The sequence below is a fragment of the Schistocerca serialis genome, chromosome 2 (assembly GCF_023864345.2).
Source record: "Schistocerca serialis cubense isolate TAMUIC-IGC-003099 chromosome 2, iqSchSeri2.2, whole genome shotgun sequence".
In the NCBI taxonomy this organism is placed as follows: Eukaryota; Metazoa; Arthropoda; class Insecta; order Orthoptera; family Acrididae; genus Schistocerca; species Schistocerca serialis.
Window position 1 is genome coordinate 124,083,843 of NC_064639.1, and position 18,357 is coordinate 124,102,199.

At 45.6% G+C, this 18,357-nt stretch overlaps 2 protein-coding genes across 2 annotated transcripts in view; both read left to right on the plus strand.

The window, feature by feature from the left end:
- The window catches only part of LOC126455769 (dehydrogenase/reductase SDR family member 11-like), a gene marked incomplete at its 3' end in the record, with an annotated part of 40,269 nt that extends 24,130 nt beyond the window's left edge, over window positions 1-16,139 (plus strand). The window contains exons 2-3 of the mRNA XM_050091534.1: window positions 10,584-10,746; window positions 16,102-16,139. Of these exons, the coding sequence (XP_049947491.1) occupies window positions 10,584-10,746; window positions 16,102-16,139 (201 nt within the window). The remainder of the gene's footprint in view (window positions 1-10,583; window positions 10,747-16,101) is intronic.
- Window positions 16,140-16,350: 211 nt separating this feature from the next.
- Window positions 16,351-18,357, plus strand: part of LOC126456807 (dehydrogenase/reductase SDR family member 11-like) — a 260,469-nt gene continuing 258,462 nt past the window's right edge. Inside the window, exon 1 of the mRNA XM_050092598.1 lies at window positions 16,351-16,445. Coding sequence (XP_049948555.1) covers window positions 16,399-16,445 — 47 coding nt within the window. The 5' untranslated portion in view covers window positions 16,351-16,398. The remainder of the gene's footprint in view (window positions 16,446-18,357) is intronic.

Sequence of the window (18,357 nt, forward strand, 5' to 3'; positions counted from 1 at the left end):
TACGATATATGTTTACCTTATAAAACTACACGTGCGGTGCAGGAGCACAACAAAGGGTAAGCGTTGCTAAAAATTTGCCTTATATAATCGTATAGCGGCGAGTGCTTGAAATGTCTGGCGACGACCTCAGTAAGCACTTTCAGTCACTTGTACGAATGCAGCTAAACGGACTGAAAAATTCCAAGAGATAACGCTGTGTATTTTTATATCTACGAGCTATTTTATCACAACAGGTGCATCAGTTTTATCTGTAAGATATTGAAGTATCAGGTGAAAGTGAAGTGCACCTGATAACGCCGAAGCCAGTAATCAGGAATCGTCGCTTGACAAGATCCAGCCAAATACTAAGCTGTACACGGTGGAAATTACACGATAAAATAGCGGCAGCTGCTAGCGCTGAAAAAATTGATGTAAATTAGGCGTATCAAGGCAAACCCACGGAAGATACACTAACAACGACATCATATACACTCTCCTAGACATCACCCTTCCATTGATTGATACAGAAAAATACTTGGTAGTCCATCTGGAGACATATTTCAGCTTTAAGACTCACATAAGACAGATAATAAACAACACTGGTCAATGGCACTTCCTCATTAGAAAAAAATCAGAGGACGTTTCCATGACTGCTCCGATAGCGCAGCTGTATATACCTAAAGTACCTTTATCAGCCCGATTATGGTGTATGCTTCTGCACCACTAGCCGAACTAAGTCGTACGACCGTTACCAAACTACACAAATCAAAAAAAGTTTTGCATCACTTCGGTGCCGAGAGCTCCGGAACCTATACAGAAAATTGGCATAGAGATCAACATAAACATCATTTCCCCCCTTTTTATTGTTCATGAAAACCACACACTGCACGTTTTACCGCTATACAGCGAGACCTTGAGATGTGGTGGTCCAGATTGCTGTACAGCCCGGTACATCTCTAATACCCAGTAGCACGTCCTCTTGCATTGATGCATGCCTGTTTTCGTCGTGACATACTATCCACAAGTTCAGCAAGGCACTGTTGGGCCAGATTGTGCCACTCCTCAACGGCGATTCGGCGTAGCCTCAGAGTGTTTGCGTAGGTCACTTCTGCCATAAACAGCCCTTTTAAATTTATCTCAGGCATGGTCGATAGGGTTCATGTCTGGAGAACATGCTGGCCACTGTAGTGGAGCGATGTCGTTATCCTGAAGGAAGTCATTCACAAGATGTGCATGATAGGGGCGCCAATTGCCGTCCATGAAGACAAATGCCTCGCCAATATGCTGCCGATATGGTTGCACTATCGTTTGGAGGATGGCATTCACGTATCGTACAGCCGTTATGGCGCCTTCCATGGGCACTAGCGGCGTACGTCGGCCCCACATAATGCCGCCCCAAAACAGCAGAGAACCTCCACCTTGCTGCACTCGCTGGGCAGTGTGTCTAAGGGATTCAGCCAGACCAGGTAGCCTCCAAACACATCTCCGACGATTGCCTGGTTGAAGGCTTATCGACACTCATCAGTGGAAGAGAACGTGATGCCAATCCTGAGCGGTCCACTCAGCATCTTGTTGGGCCCATCTGTACCGCGCTGCGTGATGTCGTAGTAGCAAAGATGGACCTCGCCATGGACGTCGGGATTGAAGTTGCACATCATGGAGCCAATTGCGCACAGTTTGAGTCGTAACACGAAGTCCTGTGGCTGCACGAAAAGCGTTATTCAACATGGTGGCGTTGCTGTCAGGGTTCCTTCGAGTCATAATCCGTAGGTAGCGGTCATCCGCTGCAGTAGTAGCCCTTTTTGGGCGGCCTGAATGAGACATGTCATTGACAGTTCCTATCTCTCTGTATCTCCTCCATGTCCGAACAACATCGCTTTGGTTCACTCCGAGACGCGTGGACAGTTCTCTTGTTGAGAGCCCCTCCTGGCACAGAGTAACAATGCGGACGCGATCGAACCGCGGTGCTGACCGTCTAGGTATGGTTGAACTACCTCATTCCTGGTGGAATGACTGGAACTGGTCTGGAACTGAGCGGTTGTGGGACCTCCTCCATCTAATAGGCGCTGCCCATGCATGTTCGCTTACATATTTGGGCGGGTTTAGTGACATCTCTGAACAGTCAAAGGGGCTGTGTCTGTGATACAGTAACCACAGTCAACGTCTACCTTCAGGAGTTCTGGGAACTGGGGTGATGCAAAACCTTTTTTGATGTGTGTATTTACGAGAGAACGATGACTCCCAGTATACTGAGATTGGACATTGTCTATGAAGCACCAGGGATTACCCCAACTGAAATCCGACTCGCGTGACCTATTACAGAATGTGGACAACTAAGAATTGCACCTTACGTCCTCTGTTACCAAGGAGGTGATTCACTGATGTCTTAACAAGTGTCCTGTCATACTGTCCTGTGTTCCTGTCTGTATTTTCCACGAAGAACATCTTCATTCCTTATCAGTCGACCCGATTTTCAATCTTCTTCTGTAGCACCACATCTCAAACGCTTAGATTTTCTTCTTTTCCCGTTTTCACACAGTCCATGTTTTACTACCATGCAATGCTGCGCTCCTGATTTAACGTTCTCAGAAATTTCTCCAGCGGATTAAAGACAATGTTTGACTCTAGCAGACTTCTTTTGGCCAGGAATGCGTTCCTTGCCTGCGATAGTCTGCTTTTTATGTGCTCCTTACTTCGCCTGTCACTTATTATTTTGCTTCCAAGGCAGCAGAATCTCTTCATTTTCCCTGCTTTGTGAAACCAAGTTTTGATATTAATTTTGTCGTTAATCTCATTTCTACTACCCCTTATTACTTTCATCTTTCTTACTAACACACAAAATTGGACCAACACACTAACCAGGATTCCGACGCTAAATGAAAAAAATGGCTCTGAGCACTATGGGACTTAACATCCGAGGTCATCAGTCCCCTAGAACTTAGAACTATTTAAACCTAACTAACCTATGGACATCACACACATCCATGCCCGAGGCAGGATTCGAACCTGCGATCACAGTGGTCGTGCGGTTCCAGACTGAAGCGCCTAGAACCGCTCGGTCATATCGGCCAGCAACTAAATGAAAAACTCTGCATCAAATACATCAAACTCCGCCCCCTTCCATGACAATAGCTAAGAGCATCCTATAACTGTACCCTGGTATCAGGACGGGAAAACTTTATGACTAACTCAAGACATACCAACGCCACGCAATCTGCTTTCAGGTTTCTTCTATGAATGTGCTCACTAAAATTTTCACACCGTATGATACCAGATATGAGGTTATAAATTTGGTATAGAATCCTAAAAAATGCAGGTATACATTATAGTAATAATTTGTATTCGTAAAAATTGCAGAATTCATGTCTGATATAACTTTCAAACTATATGTGGGATCTCGATCACTCATCAGTTCTAGAGTGCCTAAGGGATGCAGCGTTCTCGGAATGTTATACAATAGTTCAAGCAAATAACATTAGCAGATTTATTTCTATAAAGCAACTGACAGTACTTTGGAGTTACATCGTCGTCGCGAGTAACACGCAAACAGTAATACTCACTGCTATAGACGAAGTCCAGACAAGTAACTGAACAGGATCACTACTAGTTGTTCTTGTAGCACGCTCCGCAGCACGTTCCACTAATGCCAGTACACTGAGGCGATCTCAGCGGCCGAGGTCGGCAGAGCGGCGCTTATATTGAAACTTATTTATTTAAATGTGTGTATCAGTACTAAAATTGCTGATTGACTGAGAAGATGAAACTTCTACGTCATTTGATTCTGAAACAGCTGAGTAAAACTGAACGTACTGAGCCTACTTTCTCTTTACTTTTTCTTATCATGTCAACACTCACCCACAATATTCTAGCGCAACGCAATCTGACTGCTCAAAAAAATTTACAACCTGACTTCAAATAATTAATACAAAAGAATGGCCTTGAATAAGAAGCAATCCTGACGATAACCTATATATTTCATTAATCGCTTTGCCTCACAAAAATCTTCATTACTCGAACTACTGCTATACAGCGAACGTCAATCTGCCAGCTAAATAAAAGATTCTAACTACTAAAGCCACTAACTACTAATAGGCACGTGGTTAGCAAAGGAAACATTTTGCTGCAAACCAAGTAATGTATTTTTTACCTTAATAATGTGACATCCAGTTCAAACACGAATATAAATCGTCGTTGACATCCAGTTATCACGGCATACGTGTATATTTCTTATTTTTTTATAATTATACATTTTATGATTTTGGTTGGGGTGGCTTTAACTATTGTGGGCTAGCATGAGACTTTTAATTAACTTATACCGCGATAACACTCGTACGGACATCGGCTGCCCCGAAGTACGTACGATATAATATTTTTTAAACACAGCGCGCGACTCACCGCCGTCTATTAAATAGTTTGCGTGAGCGCTATGTAGAAAATATGCGTATTCTTACGCAAACTGTAATTATTAATATGGGTCTCAGGGCCTACTGGTTATTTATGTACCAAATTACATAAAGATTCCAGAATGAGATTTTCACTCTGCAGCGGAGTGTGCGCTGATATGAAACTTCCTGGCAGATTAAAACTGTGTGCCCGACCGAGACTCGAACTCGGGACCTTTGCCTTTCGCGGGCAAGTGCTCTACCAACTGAGCTACCGAAGCACGACTCACGTCCGGTACTCACAGCTTTACTTCCGCCAGTACCTCGTCTCCTACCTTCCAAACTTTACAGAAGCTCTCCTGCGAACCTGCAGAACTAGCACTCCTGAAAGAAAGGATATTGCGGAGACATGGCTTAGCCACAGCCTGGGGGATGTTTCCAGAATGAGATTTTCACTCTGCAGCGGAGTGTGCGCTGATATGAAACTTCGTGGCAGATTAAAACTGTGTGCCCGACCGAGACTCGAACTCGGGACCTTTGCCTTTCGCGGGCAAGTGCTCTACCAACTGAGCTACCGAAGCACGACTCACGTCCGGTACTCACAGCTTTACTTCCGCCAGTACCTCGTCTCCTACCTTCCAAACTTTACAGAAGCTCTCCTGCGAACCTGCAGAACTAGCACTCCTGAAAGAAAGGATATTGCGGAGACATGGCTTAGCGACAGCCTGGGGGATGTTTCCAGAATGAGATTTTCACTCTGCAGCGGAGTGTGCGCTGATATGAAACTTCCTGGCAGATTAAAACTGTGTGCCCGACCGAGACTCGAACTCGGGACCTTTGCCTTTCGCGGGCAAGTGCTCTACCAACTGAGCTACCGAAGCACGACTCACGTCCGGTACTCACAGCTTTACTTCCGCCAGTACCTCGTCTCCTACCTTCCAAACTTTACGGAAGCTCTCCTGCGAACCTGCAGAACTAGCACTCCTGAAAGAAAGGATATTGCGGAGACATGGCTTAGCCACAGCCTGGGGGATGTTTCCGGAATGAGATTTTCACTCTGCAGCGGAGTGTGCGCTGATATGAAACTTCCTGGCAGATTAAAACTGTGTGCCCGACCGAGACTCGAACTCGGGACCTTTGCCTTTCGCGGGCAAGTGCTCTACCAACTGAGCTACCGAAGCACGACTCACGTCCGGTACTCACAGCTTTACTTCCGCCAGTACCTCGTCTCCTACCTTCCAAACTTTACAGAAGCTCTCCTGCGAACCTGCAGAACTAGCACTCCTGAAAGAAAGGATATTGCGGAGACATGGCTTAGCCACAGCCTGGGGGATGTTTCCAGAATGAGATTTTCACTCTGCAGCGGAGTGTGCGCTGATATGAAACTTCGTGGCAGATTAAAACTGTGTGCCCGACCGAGACTCGAACTCGGGACCTTTGCCTTTCGCGGGCAAGTGCTCTACCAACTGAGCTACCGAAGCACGACTCACGTCCGGTACTCACAGCTTTACTTCCGCCAGTACCTCGTCTCCTACCTTCCAAACTTTACAGAAGCTCTCCTGCGAACCTGCAGAACTAGCACTCCTGAAAGAAAGGATATTGCGGAGACATGGCTTAGCCACAGCCTGGGGGATGTTTCCGGAATGAGATTTTCACTCTGCAGCGGAGTGTGCGCTGATATGAAACTTCCTGGCAGATTAAAACTGTGTGCCCGACCGAGACTCGAACTCGGGACCTTTGCCTTTCGCGGGCAAGTGCTCTACCAACTGAGCTACCGAAGCACGACTCACGTCCGGTACTCACAGCTTTACTTCCGCCAGTACCTCGTCTCCTACCTTCCAAACTTTACAGAAGCTCTCCTGCGAACCTGCAGAACTAGCACTCCTGAAAGAAAGGATATTGCGGAGACATGGCTTAGCGACAGCCTGGGGGATGTTTCCAGAATGAGATTTTCACTCTGCAGCGGAGTGTGCGCTGATATGAAACTTCCTGGCAGATTAAAACTGTGTGCCCGACCGAGACTCGAACTCGGGACCTTTGCCTTTCGCGGGCAAGTGCTCTACCAACTGAGCTACCGAAGCACGACTCACGTCCGGTACTCACAGCTTTACTTCCGCCAGTACCTCGTCTCCTACCTTCCAAACTTTACAGAAGCTCTCCTGCGAACCTGCAGAACTAGCACTCCTGAAAGAAAGGATATTGCGGAGACATGGCTTAGCCACAGCCTGGGGGATGTTTACAGAATGAGATTTTCAGTCTGCAGCGGAGTGTGCGCTGATATGAAACTTCCTGGCAGATTAAAACTGTGTGCCCGACCGAGACTCGAACTCGGGACCTTTGCCTTTCGCGGGCAAGTGCTCTACCAACTGAGCTACCGAAGCACGACTCACGTCCGGTACTCACAGCTTTACTTCCGCCAGTACCTCGTCTCCTACCTTCCAAACTTTACAGAAGCTCTCCTGCGAACCTGCAGAACTAGCACTCCTGAAAGAAAGGATATTGCGGAGACATGGCTTAGCCACAGCCTGGGGGATGTTTCCGGAATGAGATTTTCACTCTGCAGCGGAGTGTGCGCTGATATGAAACTTCCTGGCAGATTAAAACTGTGTGCCCGACCGAGACTCGAACTCGGGACCTTTGCCTTTCGCGGGCAAGTGCTCTACCAACTGAGCTACCGAAGCACGACTCACGTCCGGTACTCACAGCTTTACTTCCGCCAGTACCTCGTCTCCCACCTTCCAAACTTTACAGAAGCTCTCCTGCGAACCTGCAGAACTAGCACTCCTGAAAGAAAGGATATTGCGGAGACATGGCTTAGCCACAGCCTGGGGGATGTTTCCAGAATGAGATTTTCACTCTGCAGCGGAGTGTGCGCTGATATGAAACTTCCTGGCAGATTAAAACTGTGTGCCCGACCGAGACTCGAACTCGGGACCTTTGCCTTTCGCGGGCAAGTGCTCTACCCCCAGGCTGTGGCTAAGCCATGTCTCCGCAATATCCTTTCTTTCAGGAGTGCTAGTTCTGCAGGTTCGCAGGAGAGCTTCTGTAAAGTTTGGAAGGTAGGAGACGAGGTACTGGCGGAAGTAAAGCTGTGAGTACCGGACGTGAGTCGTGCTTCGGTAGCTCAGTTGGTAGAGCACTTGCCCGCGAAAGGCAAAGGTCCCGAGTTCGAGTCTCGGTCGGGCACACTGTTTTAATCTGCCAGGAAGTTTTACATAAAGATTAACTGAGATATTGCAAAATGTAATGATTTTCAATATTTCTTTTTCATTATTTGCAAGGCAAAACTGGAGAGAATCTCCTCTTCCGTTAGGCGGCCAAAATGAGACTTACTGAACTGATTCAGTGTTGTAAATTTTGGTAAGTGAAATTAATTTTAACTTCGAAATTAATGAAAGATCTAAACTGAGAAGTCTCTCGCATTTACATTTAATATTATGACTTGAAATTTTAATTATGTAATACATTCAGCGTAATGGCCGACTAAATCTTGCTATGGGAGATGAGCTCCATGCATTACGAAGTTTTGTAAAAAGGTTTGTTAATTATAATGAATGGTTGCGATTATGAGAGGTGACAACTAAGGTAATAATACACACTGTCTAATAACAATTTCTATTATATTTTTCAAAATACAGATAAAAGTTACGTTGATTATCAGACAGCACTACAATGGCGGCCTACCGCTAGACGAAACAAAACAGGAGAGCCCATTCAATCAAAGGATTGTCTCTGATCTTCATGGCCTATGTTTCACAGAGATTATACCAAAAAATTGTATTTTGTTATATCATCGATATTTGTGTTTTGATAATAATAACTTACGTTATTTACTATTTGTTATACATCGTGTACACGTACTCAGTCTTGAAATAATTATTCACACGTCTCATAACAAAAACTCCCTTTCCCTTTCTCCAAACGTCCATTTATGTGATGTACCGTCACACAGTACAAAGATATATAATCATGAATAATTTTCAATCTCCAAGTCGGATACTTCCAGATCGTTAGCCTACGCTAACACTTCAGACCTCTACCGTCCATCAATGCTAACTTCTCACATCTAACATCTATCACTGCTGGCTGTTCACCTCCAACTGCCCAACAGCGCTTGCATCACTGCTGGCGACTAACTTCCAACTGCCCAACACTACTGGCGATTAACTTTCAACAACGAGTCCGACCAGCCACAGAGTCTCTTACAAAGAAAGCGCAGTCAGAGATCCAATGAAAGCGCTACACAGCTCTGCCAACACAGAAGCAGCCCACTTACAATATTCACTTCTTGCAGTGGGCGCGCCTGGTGCGGCACTCTCCTATTCCGCGCACCACTGGCCGACGTTTCCTCACCGCCTTCTCTGGTCTTACGAACTGCGTCTTAGTTCCGGCGCTTGTGCTTACGCCAGAACGCTATATGTCAGTCTACACCAGGCTGTTCCAACCGAGCTCCAGGGAGCCGGAGCGCTCCGGAGCGCTCACTGCGGCAGCTGGGAGCCCGCGTGGAGGGGGAAAGCGAACTCACTGCCCCCTGGCCGCATGCAGCCGTAATAATCCGTGCTCAATGACAGCTATGACTAGCCGCGGGAGCTCTGTACCTCTGTTGGAGGATACCTTTCTATTCATTGAGAGGGATGATCGACCGCAGTGTTTTGTATGTCATAAAGTATTTAATTCTGCGAAGAGGTACAATATACAGAATTAAATACAGTCAGGTAGAAGGCGTTGCACGCAGAGATCTGGTAGCCAGGCTTAAGAACGACATACCAGTAGACGTATGTCTAAAAACGGATTCGTAATACGGAGGGTATCAAAACATGCAACATAGTTCGTGTTCTGTAATGCACCAAGAGGCACTGTGTGCTGAAACAGTAGAGCTAGGTGGCGTAATGAAAGATGTCGTGAGGTGTGTGAATTTTGTGCGTCGTCAAAGGATTCCTGAAAGATGTGGAAGCGGAGTATGGGGATATATCTTACCACAGTACAGTTCGTTGGCTGAGTCGTGGAAAAGTTCTTGATGTTTTCTTTGCCATTAGTGAGGAAATACCCATTTTCTCGAAATGAAAGGGGAAGAAATGCGTTGTCTGACAGATATATATATCAGACCTGGCGTTCCTAGCTGACATAACTATGCATCTGAATAATTTAAATCTGTCATTGCAGGGCAAAGGGCAGCTAATCGTTGACATGCACGACCAGATCAAAGTGTTCATTGAAAAGTTACGTTTATTTGAGAGACAGATGAGTAATGGACATCTAACGTTCTTCAATCATCTTGCTTCTTTAAAACTACCTGATGGTACTACTTTCGGCGATTACCAAGCAAAGTTAAAGCAGCTCATCACGTCGTTTGAAACACAATTCCGAGACCTCACTAGTTTGGAAAAGGAACTTAAGGTATTCAGCACTCCTTTTTCAGTTTCCACCGATGACTTGTCATCGTCGCTTCAATTGGAGATTATTGATTTGCAAAATTCAACTTTGTTGAAAGAGAGGTACTACAACACGTTGTATTTGTCACGATGGTAGTGTTCATTACAGAAAAAACATTCCCCAAACTTCACAACTATGCCGCTCACATCATGTGCATGTTTGGATTTACGTTTTGATGTGAGCAGCTTTTCTGAGCAATGAAAACAGTTATAAAGTAAGGAAGGATCGCTTCTTCAGGATGCGACAATGAAGGCCATCCTCCGCATTAACGCTGCGAACACTTTGACGCCTGATATTTCCGATCTTGCAATGAAAAGAAAATTTCAAACTACAGAGGCCCAATAATTTAGTATGCAATTTCTTGTAAAACATTTGTTTCTCATTTATTTCCTGAAGATCGTATTTCCTGGTGTAGCACGTCACCACGTCTTAGCAGCTAAGAGTGTGAGGTTTTCGTTGTTGTAAGACGCAGCTGGCACATCAAAACCCTTGCCTTGCCGCCTGCCTCAGCCAGCCGTGCCACGTGCCGGCGTGCCGGCCCACTTGACTGGTCACAGCGAGCGACGCGGCTCCCTGGAGCAGGGAGCGCTCAGCGGCTCACAGCGGAGCCCACGAGCTGGAACAGCCTGGTCTACACAGTCTGAATCCACACGGAGCTGAAGTTTCGAAACTACATGTTAGCTACCTTCAGCAAAGTTTCAGAAAAAATTGGGTTTGTTGCACCATATACCGGAATCCACAAATACGTGCCTTTACTGCATTTGGTAAGAATGTGTGTTATATGTCCAGGAGCTGGAACTGAAAGATGCACCGGGCAAACTGCACGCCATAGAAGGAGATGTCAGTAGTGAGGAGAGCATCATGTCCGTCTTCAGGTGGATTAAAAACAACCTGGGTGGCGTCGACGTTCTCATCAACAACGCTGGCGTTTCAGCTGAAGCACCGCCGTCTTGTAAGTGGCATTTCAGGGGTTGGACAAAAGTATGGAAACACCACAAACACATTTCCAAACCTAATACTGTGAAGGAAACTCATTGTCATTGAAACCAGCTTCCAGTCGTCTCTGAATGGACCAATACGGGTACGGTATGGTTTTCAAGGGAATATTACGCCTTTCTTTCTGCAAAATAGTGGCAAATTCAAGTGACGAAGATGGAAGTGATAGCGATCACGCACCCTTCTCTCCAAAACAGATCACAAAGGCTCAATAATATTGTGATCTGGTGACTGTTGTGGCCAGGGGAGGTGTGACAGTTCATCTTTCTGCTCACAAAACCGGTACTGGAGGATGAGAGCTGTGTGATCAGGGGCTCCATCGTCTTGGTACACATCACCACTGGGGAACAAACAGTGTACCGTGGGATGGACGTCATCAGCCACAACTGTCACATGCTCCTTAGCAGTAATGCGACGTTGCAGAGGAATCTGGAGCCCATGGAGTACCACGATAAGGCTGTCCAAGTCATCACCGAACCCCCACCATGTTTCCCACTTGGGACGTAAACTCGGCCAAAAGTTGGAGACAATGTGAAACAAGACTCATCCGATCAAATAAGTTTCTTCCATTGCCCAGTAGTTCAGGTTTTATGGTTCTCGCACCATGTTTTCCTCTTGAGGGCATTTGCATCACTGATGAGTGGTTTTGGAATCCCAGCTCGCCCTATAATTCCATGCCTATGGAGCTCCCTTCGTGTTGTTTTAGTGCCGACAGGGTTCGCGAGTGCGACATTCAGTTCTGCAGTGACTTCCGCTGCTGTCGTCCTCTTACATCACAATAATCCTCTTCAATGACCGTCCGTCGCGAACAATCAACACGCATTTTCTTACGCTTTGTGACTTAAGGGGTGATGTTTCTCCGCTTTCCCTGTAAGAGATATAAATCTTCGATTCGATGCTTCTTGAAAGACGAAATACTTCGGATTCTTTGGTTACGGAAGCATCCAATATACGAGCACCAACAATTTGCCCCTCTTAGAATGTACTGACCTTCGACATAATACACTCATCATTACACAGAACACTGTTCTGGCCGAGTGAGACGGCGCAATGGTTAGCACACTGAACTCGAATTCCTGAGGACGACGGTTCAGACCCGCGTCTGGTCATCCTGATTTAAATCGCTTCAGGCAAATGCTGGGATGATCCCTTCGAAAGGCCACAGCCGACTTCCTTCCCCAATCCAATGGGACCGATGACCTCACTGTTTGGTCCCCTCCCTCGAATTAAGCAACCAACCAGTGTTCTGACCGCGACTTACATTGAATTGTTTTGAGGACATTGCACAGGTGCCGTTCTTTGTCATATACAATAGCGTGATCTGAAAGCTTGACTACGATCTACATTTATGTTAAAGTAAGCATTTCTCTCCGTCTTTCCGTATTCTTGTCCAACCTCTGCATACATCTATTTTATACAATTACACTATGTGATCAAAAGTATCCGGACACCTGGCTGAAAATGACTTACAAGTTCGTGGTGCCCTCCATCGGTAATGCTGGAATTCAGTATGGTGTTGGCCCACCCTTAGCTTCCACTCTTGCAGGCATACGTTCAATCAGGTGCTGGAAGGTTTCTTGGGGAATGGCAGCCCATTCTTCGCGGAATGCTACAATGACGAGAGATATCGATGTCGACCGGTCAGGCCTGGCACGAAGTGGGCGGTCCAAAACATCCCAAAGATGTTCTGCAGGATTCAGGTCAGGACTCTGTGCAGGCCAGTCCGTTACACGGATGTTACTGTCGTACAACCACTCCGCAACAGGCCGTGCATATGAATAGATCCTCGATCGTGTTGATAGATGCAATCGCCACCCCCGAATTGCTCTTCAACAGTGGGAAGCAAGAAGGTTCTTAAAATATCAATGTAGGCCTGTGCTGCGATAGTGCCACGCAAGATAACAAGGGATGCTAGCCCCCTCCATGAAAAACATGACCACCCCATCACACCACCGGCGCCGAATTTTACTGTTGGCACTACACACGCTGGCAGATGACATTCACCGGGCATTCACCATACCCACACCCTGCCCTCGGATCGCCACATTGTGTACCGTGATTTGTCGCTCCAACCAACGTTTTTTCCACTGTTCAATCGTCCAATGTTTACGCTCCTTACACCAAGCGAGGCGACGTATGGCATTTACCGGCGTGATGTGTGGCTTATGAGCAGCCTCTCGACTAAGTTTTCTCACCTCCCGCCTGTCATAGTATTTGCAGTGGATCCTGATGTAGCTCGGAATTCCTGTGTGATGGTCTTGATAGACGTCTGTCTATTACACATTACGACGCTCTTCAACTGTTCGCGGTCTCTGTCAGTCAGCAGACGAGGTCGGCCTGTACGCTTTTGTGCTGTACGTGTCCCTTCACGTTTCCACTTCACAATCACATCGGAAACAGTGGACCTAGGGATGTTTATGAATGTGGAAATCTCGCGTACAGGCGTATGACACAAGTGACACCCAAACATTTGACCACATTCGAAGTCCGTGACTTCCGTGGAGCACCCCATTCTGCTCTCTCACGATGCCTAATGACTACTGAGGTCGCTGATATGGAGTAGCTGGCATTAGGGGACAGTACAGTGCATCTAATATGAAAAACGTATGTTTTGTGGGGTGTCCGGATACTTTTGATCACATAGTGTATGTACAGGGTAAAGTACACATGTCTTGGTAGTCTTATTATTCTCAGCCATTGTTTATTTATGCGGAGAATCTTGACTGTACTTGCCAGAGCGATAATTATTAAAATCGAATGAAATTTAATACATAAATGATTACAGAACGTAACAAATGAGCTCTTGTGTTATTAAAGCGTCTGGAAAAATGATTGTTCATAATGTTTGCGAAGTACTTTTAAGCCTTTATTTTAAAAAGAATTGTCTAATTAGAATTTTTGACTTATAAGTTACTAAGAAAAATTCAGTCACCAACTGCGACATGGTCGCGTATACAAACAGTGATCCAATATTGTCACATGTTTTTTATTCTAGTCTTTGATCACAATATGAATTCTTTAGACGATGACGAGTTTCAGTCCGTAATGACCATCCTCAGATCTTTTTCACACCATGTCCTAAAGTGATAAGGCCATAATGGCATCGTCAAAACGTATAAGTATAATCGACATAGCATCGTCATATAGATCTAAAATAAGGCGTAGAATAGGTCGCATCGTCCACACAGTCATTATTGCAACTGGCTTATCACTTTAGGACATGTTGTAAAAAAGATCTGAGGATGGTCATTACGGACTGAAACCGGTCATCGTCTAAAGAATTCATATTGTGATCAAAGACTGGAATAAAAAACATTTGAAAATTCAGTCAGTGGACCTAGGCTTCACTTGAGGTAACACCTACCCAGTTAGTGCACCACAATCTCGTCACGGCATTGGCTATATAAGCAAAAATATTAGCTAACTGATAGCAGCCTCAGAGCTGGCGTGGGGTGGACAGCAGACGTCCAGAGGAAATGTTTCAGAGCACATCACCTGTTGCTGGGCTCTGCTGACAGAGTCCGGCGGCAGTACAACAGGACGCAACGGCGAATTCGGCAGAGTCCAACGGCAGTGAGAAGATCGTGACGTAGCATAACTGGGGATTATTTGCTTGAGGCAGTGCCCCAAAGGGAATCGGATTTTCTGCTGCGCAGAAAGTTACATCACCATTTCTTTAGTTCCCTAGACGGCTTACATATGTGGGAGTGGCCACACAGCACAGTTGCCACCGCTTGTGGCCAAACTACTAAACCTACGATGTCTATCCTCTGAGCCATCGATACATCTGTGTCCACTGATGGCAATAATATAAGATTTACAAGATTTGCGCACCCTTGATTCAAATCTTCCTACCTCGTGCCTTCTGATAGAGACCATACAGAATAGTCCGCCGGCTAATGCGCAGACGGCAGGGCATGTGTGGGGAGAGCGATAGTGGTGGGGGCTGTGGGCAGGCGCTGTAGGGGAAATGCTGAGCGCTGGAGGGGAAGTGCTGTTCTAAACTGAAGCCTACACTCACATTTTTCATAAATATTAAGCGAGTACCCTCCACATCCAGATCTACATAGTGACTATTCAAAAAAGTCTGTCACCTCTGCTTTGATTAGTATCTAAAAAGAATTCCACCGAAAATGCAGTGATTTATTTTTGCCTGGCTTGTTGACTGTTTGTAACTTTTACAGAAGTGTCGTGAGTGGCGAATTTCGAGTGAAACCTACACATTTTCCTTGTTGCCATGTTAAAATTTGCTTCTTTTGCCAAAACACTTTGCAGTTTACACAGTCTTACCTCACTAAGATGTAATACAGATGCAAGTGTGAGAGAATTCTGAAACAGTTGTTTATTAAGTTTATTATCTGAGGAACTGAAGAAAAGTAAGGTCAGTATCTTATGAAAAAGCACACCCTCGTTTCAAAATAAATGTGTAACGTGTACACTTGTGTTGTTCCAAAACCCATAGCATTTCTCGTTTCAGCAGCTGTCGATGGACCTTAAAAACATTCTTTGGTCGAAAAAGTCTGTAGTCAGTAGAATAATATGGTATTTAATGAAGTTTTGCAGAATAACGATATGAAAAACTACACTCCTCTTGGTGTGCTATCATTAGCCATAATCTCATTTCGATATCTCAAGCTGTTTATGAAATATGAGGAATGTTGTGGATATTTCACTCTGGCTTTATCGCTGACGCGGCGCGACCGCAGATGAATGTGATACATCAGATCATTTTTCTCGAGACTGGTGACAAATACGGACCTCTACCCAAGTCTAAAGAAAAATTCAATATATTAACTAAATTTCGTACACAGCAACATATTATGTAAATATGCAGCAAATACAAAATCATAGCGACCCCTATTTTTCATTGCAAACTGTTTCGAATTTCGCGCAGTGTCTCACTTCGACGTAAATTTCAAAATAGGGCACCTCATAGCGAAATGATGACCACCTCATAACGAACCTGACATATAAAGCTACAAGTAAAGCAAAAATGAATTTTTTTTACCTAATAGGTTCTGTAAATTCATTTGAGAAATACTGCAAGGCATGCGCCTTGATTCTGTCGTTGCCTATTGGCCGAAAGGTGAGGACAATGTCGGCCTTCTATTTCGAACAATCAAAAGAACACTCCTAGCGCTTTGGACTAAAATTGGACACTGTGCATCGATCACCATATCCTACGCAGACTGTAGCTGCATCAATAAAGAAAGGCACCAATGCAGTCGCGAAATTCGTCATTGTCGAATATGAACAAAATTTGTGAATTCGTGACTATTCTTTGGTCTATGACCCTCTGATATGTTGACAGCTGGCAAGACGAAAGACTGGAAGCGCATCCTGGACGTGAACGTTCAAATGGTTCAAATGGCTCTGAGCACTATGGGACTCAACTGCTGAGGTCATTAGTCCCCTAGAACTTAGAACTAGTTAAACCTAACTAACCTAAGGACATCACACACATCCATGCCCGAGGCAGGATTCGAACCTGCGACCGTAGCGGTCTTGCGGTTCCAGACTGCAGCGCCTTTAACCGCACGGCCACTTCGGCCGGCCGGACGTGAACGTGCTGGGTCTGAGCATCTGCACCAGGGAGGCCGTGCAGGACATGCTGAATAGAGGTGTCGACGACGGCTTCATCATCCACATCAACAGGTGGGTTTTCATTCCCCTGCCTCGTGATGACTGGGTGTTGTGTGATGTCCTTAGGTTAGTTAGGTTTAAGTAGTTCTAAGTTCTAGGGGACTGATGACCACAGATGTTAAGTCCCATAGTGCTCATAGCCATTTGAACCATTTTTTTTCATTCCCGTGGACGTATGCATCTAAAACGCTTCCTTCTAGATCGTTTCAGTTCAAATTCCATATCCAGACTGTTCTGTAGAAGACGATAATTCCTACTTTTTTTGGCATGCAATAGAGCATAAAAATATTTACAGACTGGATGGTTCACTCTCCAGTGGAGTGCACGCCGCAGCAAAGCTCGAAACTGCGAGCTGATTCAGCATCTCCGATGTCTACAAAGTACCAGGGAGGCACTACTGGACATAACTAAAGCAAACTGACGGAGGTGCTTCGCTGGCTTGTTAGGTAAATATGGAAAGAGTTGTGATTCAGCACAAACTTTTGGTCTTTGCTGAGGTCAAGTGTTTTCGTGCAGTGTTATCGCGTATACTTTCTGTGCTTACCGAGATCTTGAAGCCAGTACGGTACACTTTAAATAAAAAAATTGTGTGTCCTGTTTCCTCTGAAATGCAGTCAGTCAATACAATGATCAGAGATTTATTAAAATTTATGAACGAGGTAGCTGAAAGAAGTGTGGGTAGACATCCTACAAGTGAAGACAAAGGCTGTTGCACAGTAGAATTGCACTGCAGCTGCCATGTCACAACATCACGTAACAGGATTTACCGCAGCTTTCCGGCCAAGGATGGAAGCATTTCCGGAACAGCTAAGCTTGTAATCTGTTCGTGTGCCACTATGGTTGAAGTATACCGTTCACAGCAAAATGGCGCTATCCAAAACCGACGCCAAGGGAACTGTGGTGCACCATAAAAGCCATAAATGTCAGGGATGAATGACGGCTGCGGAAATGTGTGCAGGTGAATAGATTGGCAGTTGCTGAACAACTGACCAACTGACCAAGAGGTCAATGACCGTTCAGCGAACATTGGTGTGTTGGCCTTCCGCAGGAGGCGCCTGGTTCATTCGCCCACGCTGACTGCTAAGTGGCGATAGGTAGCCATTTCAGAGACTCCATCGGACAGATACCCTTTGGTGTGTACGACTGAAACGCCAGAAAGTAAAAACACTGCAATAATTGTTGGAAGAGGACCGGAAGAGCGAGCCTTGTGGTCTGGGGAGTATTTTCATGGCATTCCCTGGGTGATGTTATTATGAAATGCACAATGGGCTAGCACAAGTGTCTATCTATCCTTGTGGTCCATGTACACCTCTACATGCAGTTTGTTTTCCTCAGCACGATGGCATCTACCAGCAGGTTAACGGAATCTGTAACACAGCTCGCAAACGTACATGGATAGTTTGGAGAGCACCAGGATGTGTTTATCGCACTTTCCTGGCCGCCAAACACCCCGGATTTAAATCCAATCGGGAATGTATGGGACACGCCTTGGATCCTCAATGGAGAAACGTAGTCCAACTGACCATGAGACTAGAGTTGGTATGGCTCCCCATCCCGGTCGGTTCCTTCCAGAACCTCACTGATGCTCTTCCTGCAGGTCCTCGCTACAAAAGGTGGTTATTCAGGATTTTGACAGGTGGTCATATTGATGTGACTGGGAGTTGACATTACTGGGAGTTGAAAGCAATACAATAACCAAAATAAACGCAGTCTCTTCGATAGTTCACAACTCTGAATGTCTGTGATATAAAAACCTGGTGGTGGGCAACATGAATACCATATTGGTCCAACTCGTACTTTGCAGCACGCTTGGATCCTTCTTAGCACGCAATGTTCAAGCTAGCCGACACTTTGCTGCTGAAGCTTGTCGCACTATCCGATTGTGGTTCTCCATATGCCATCCTGTGTCCGAGGAATATTTTCA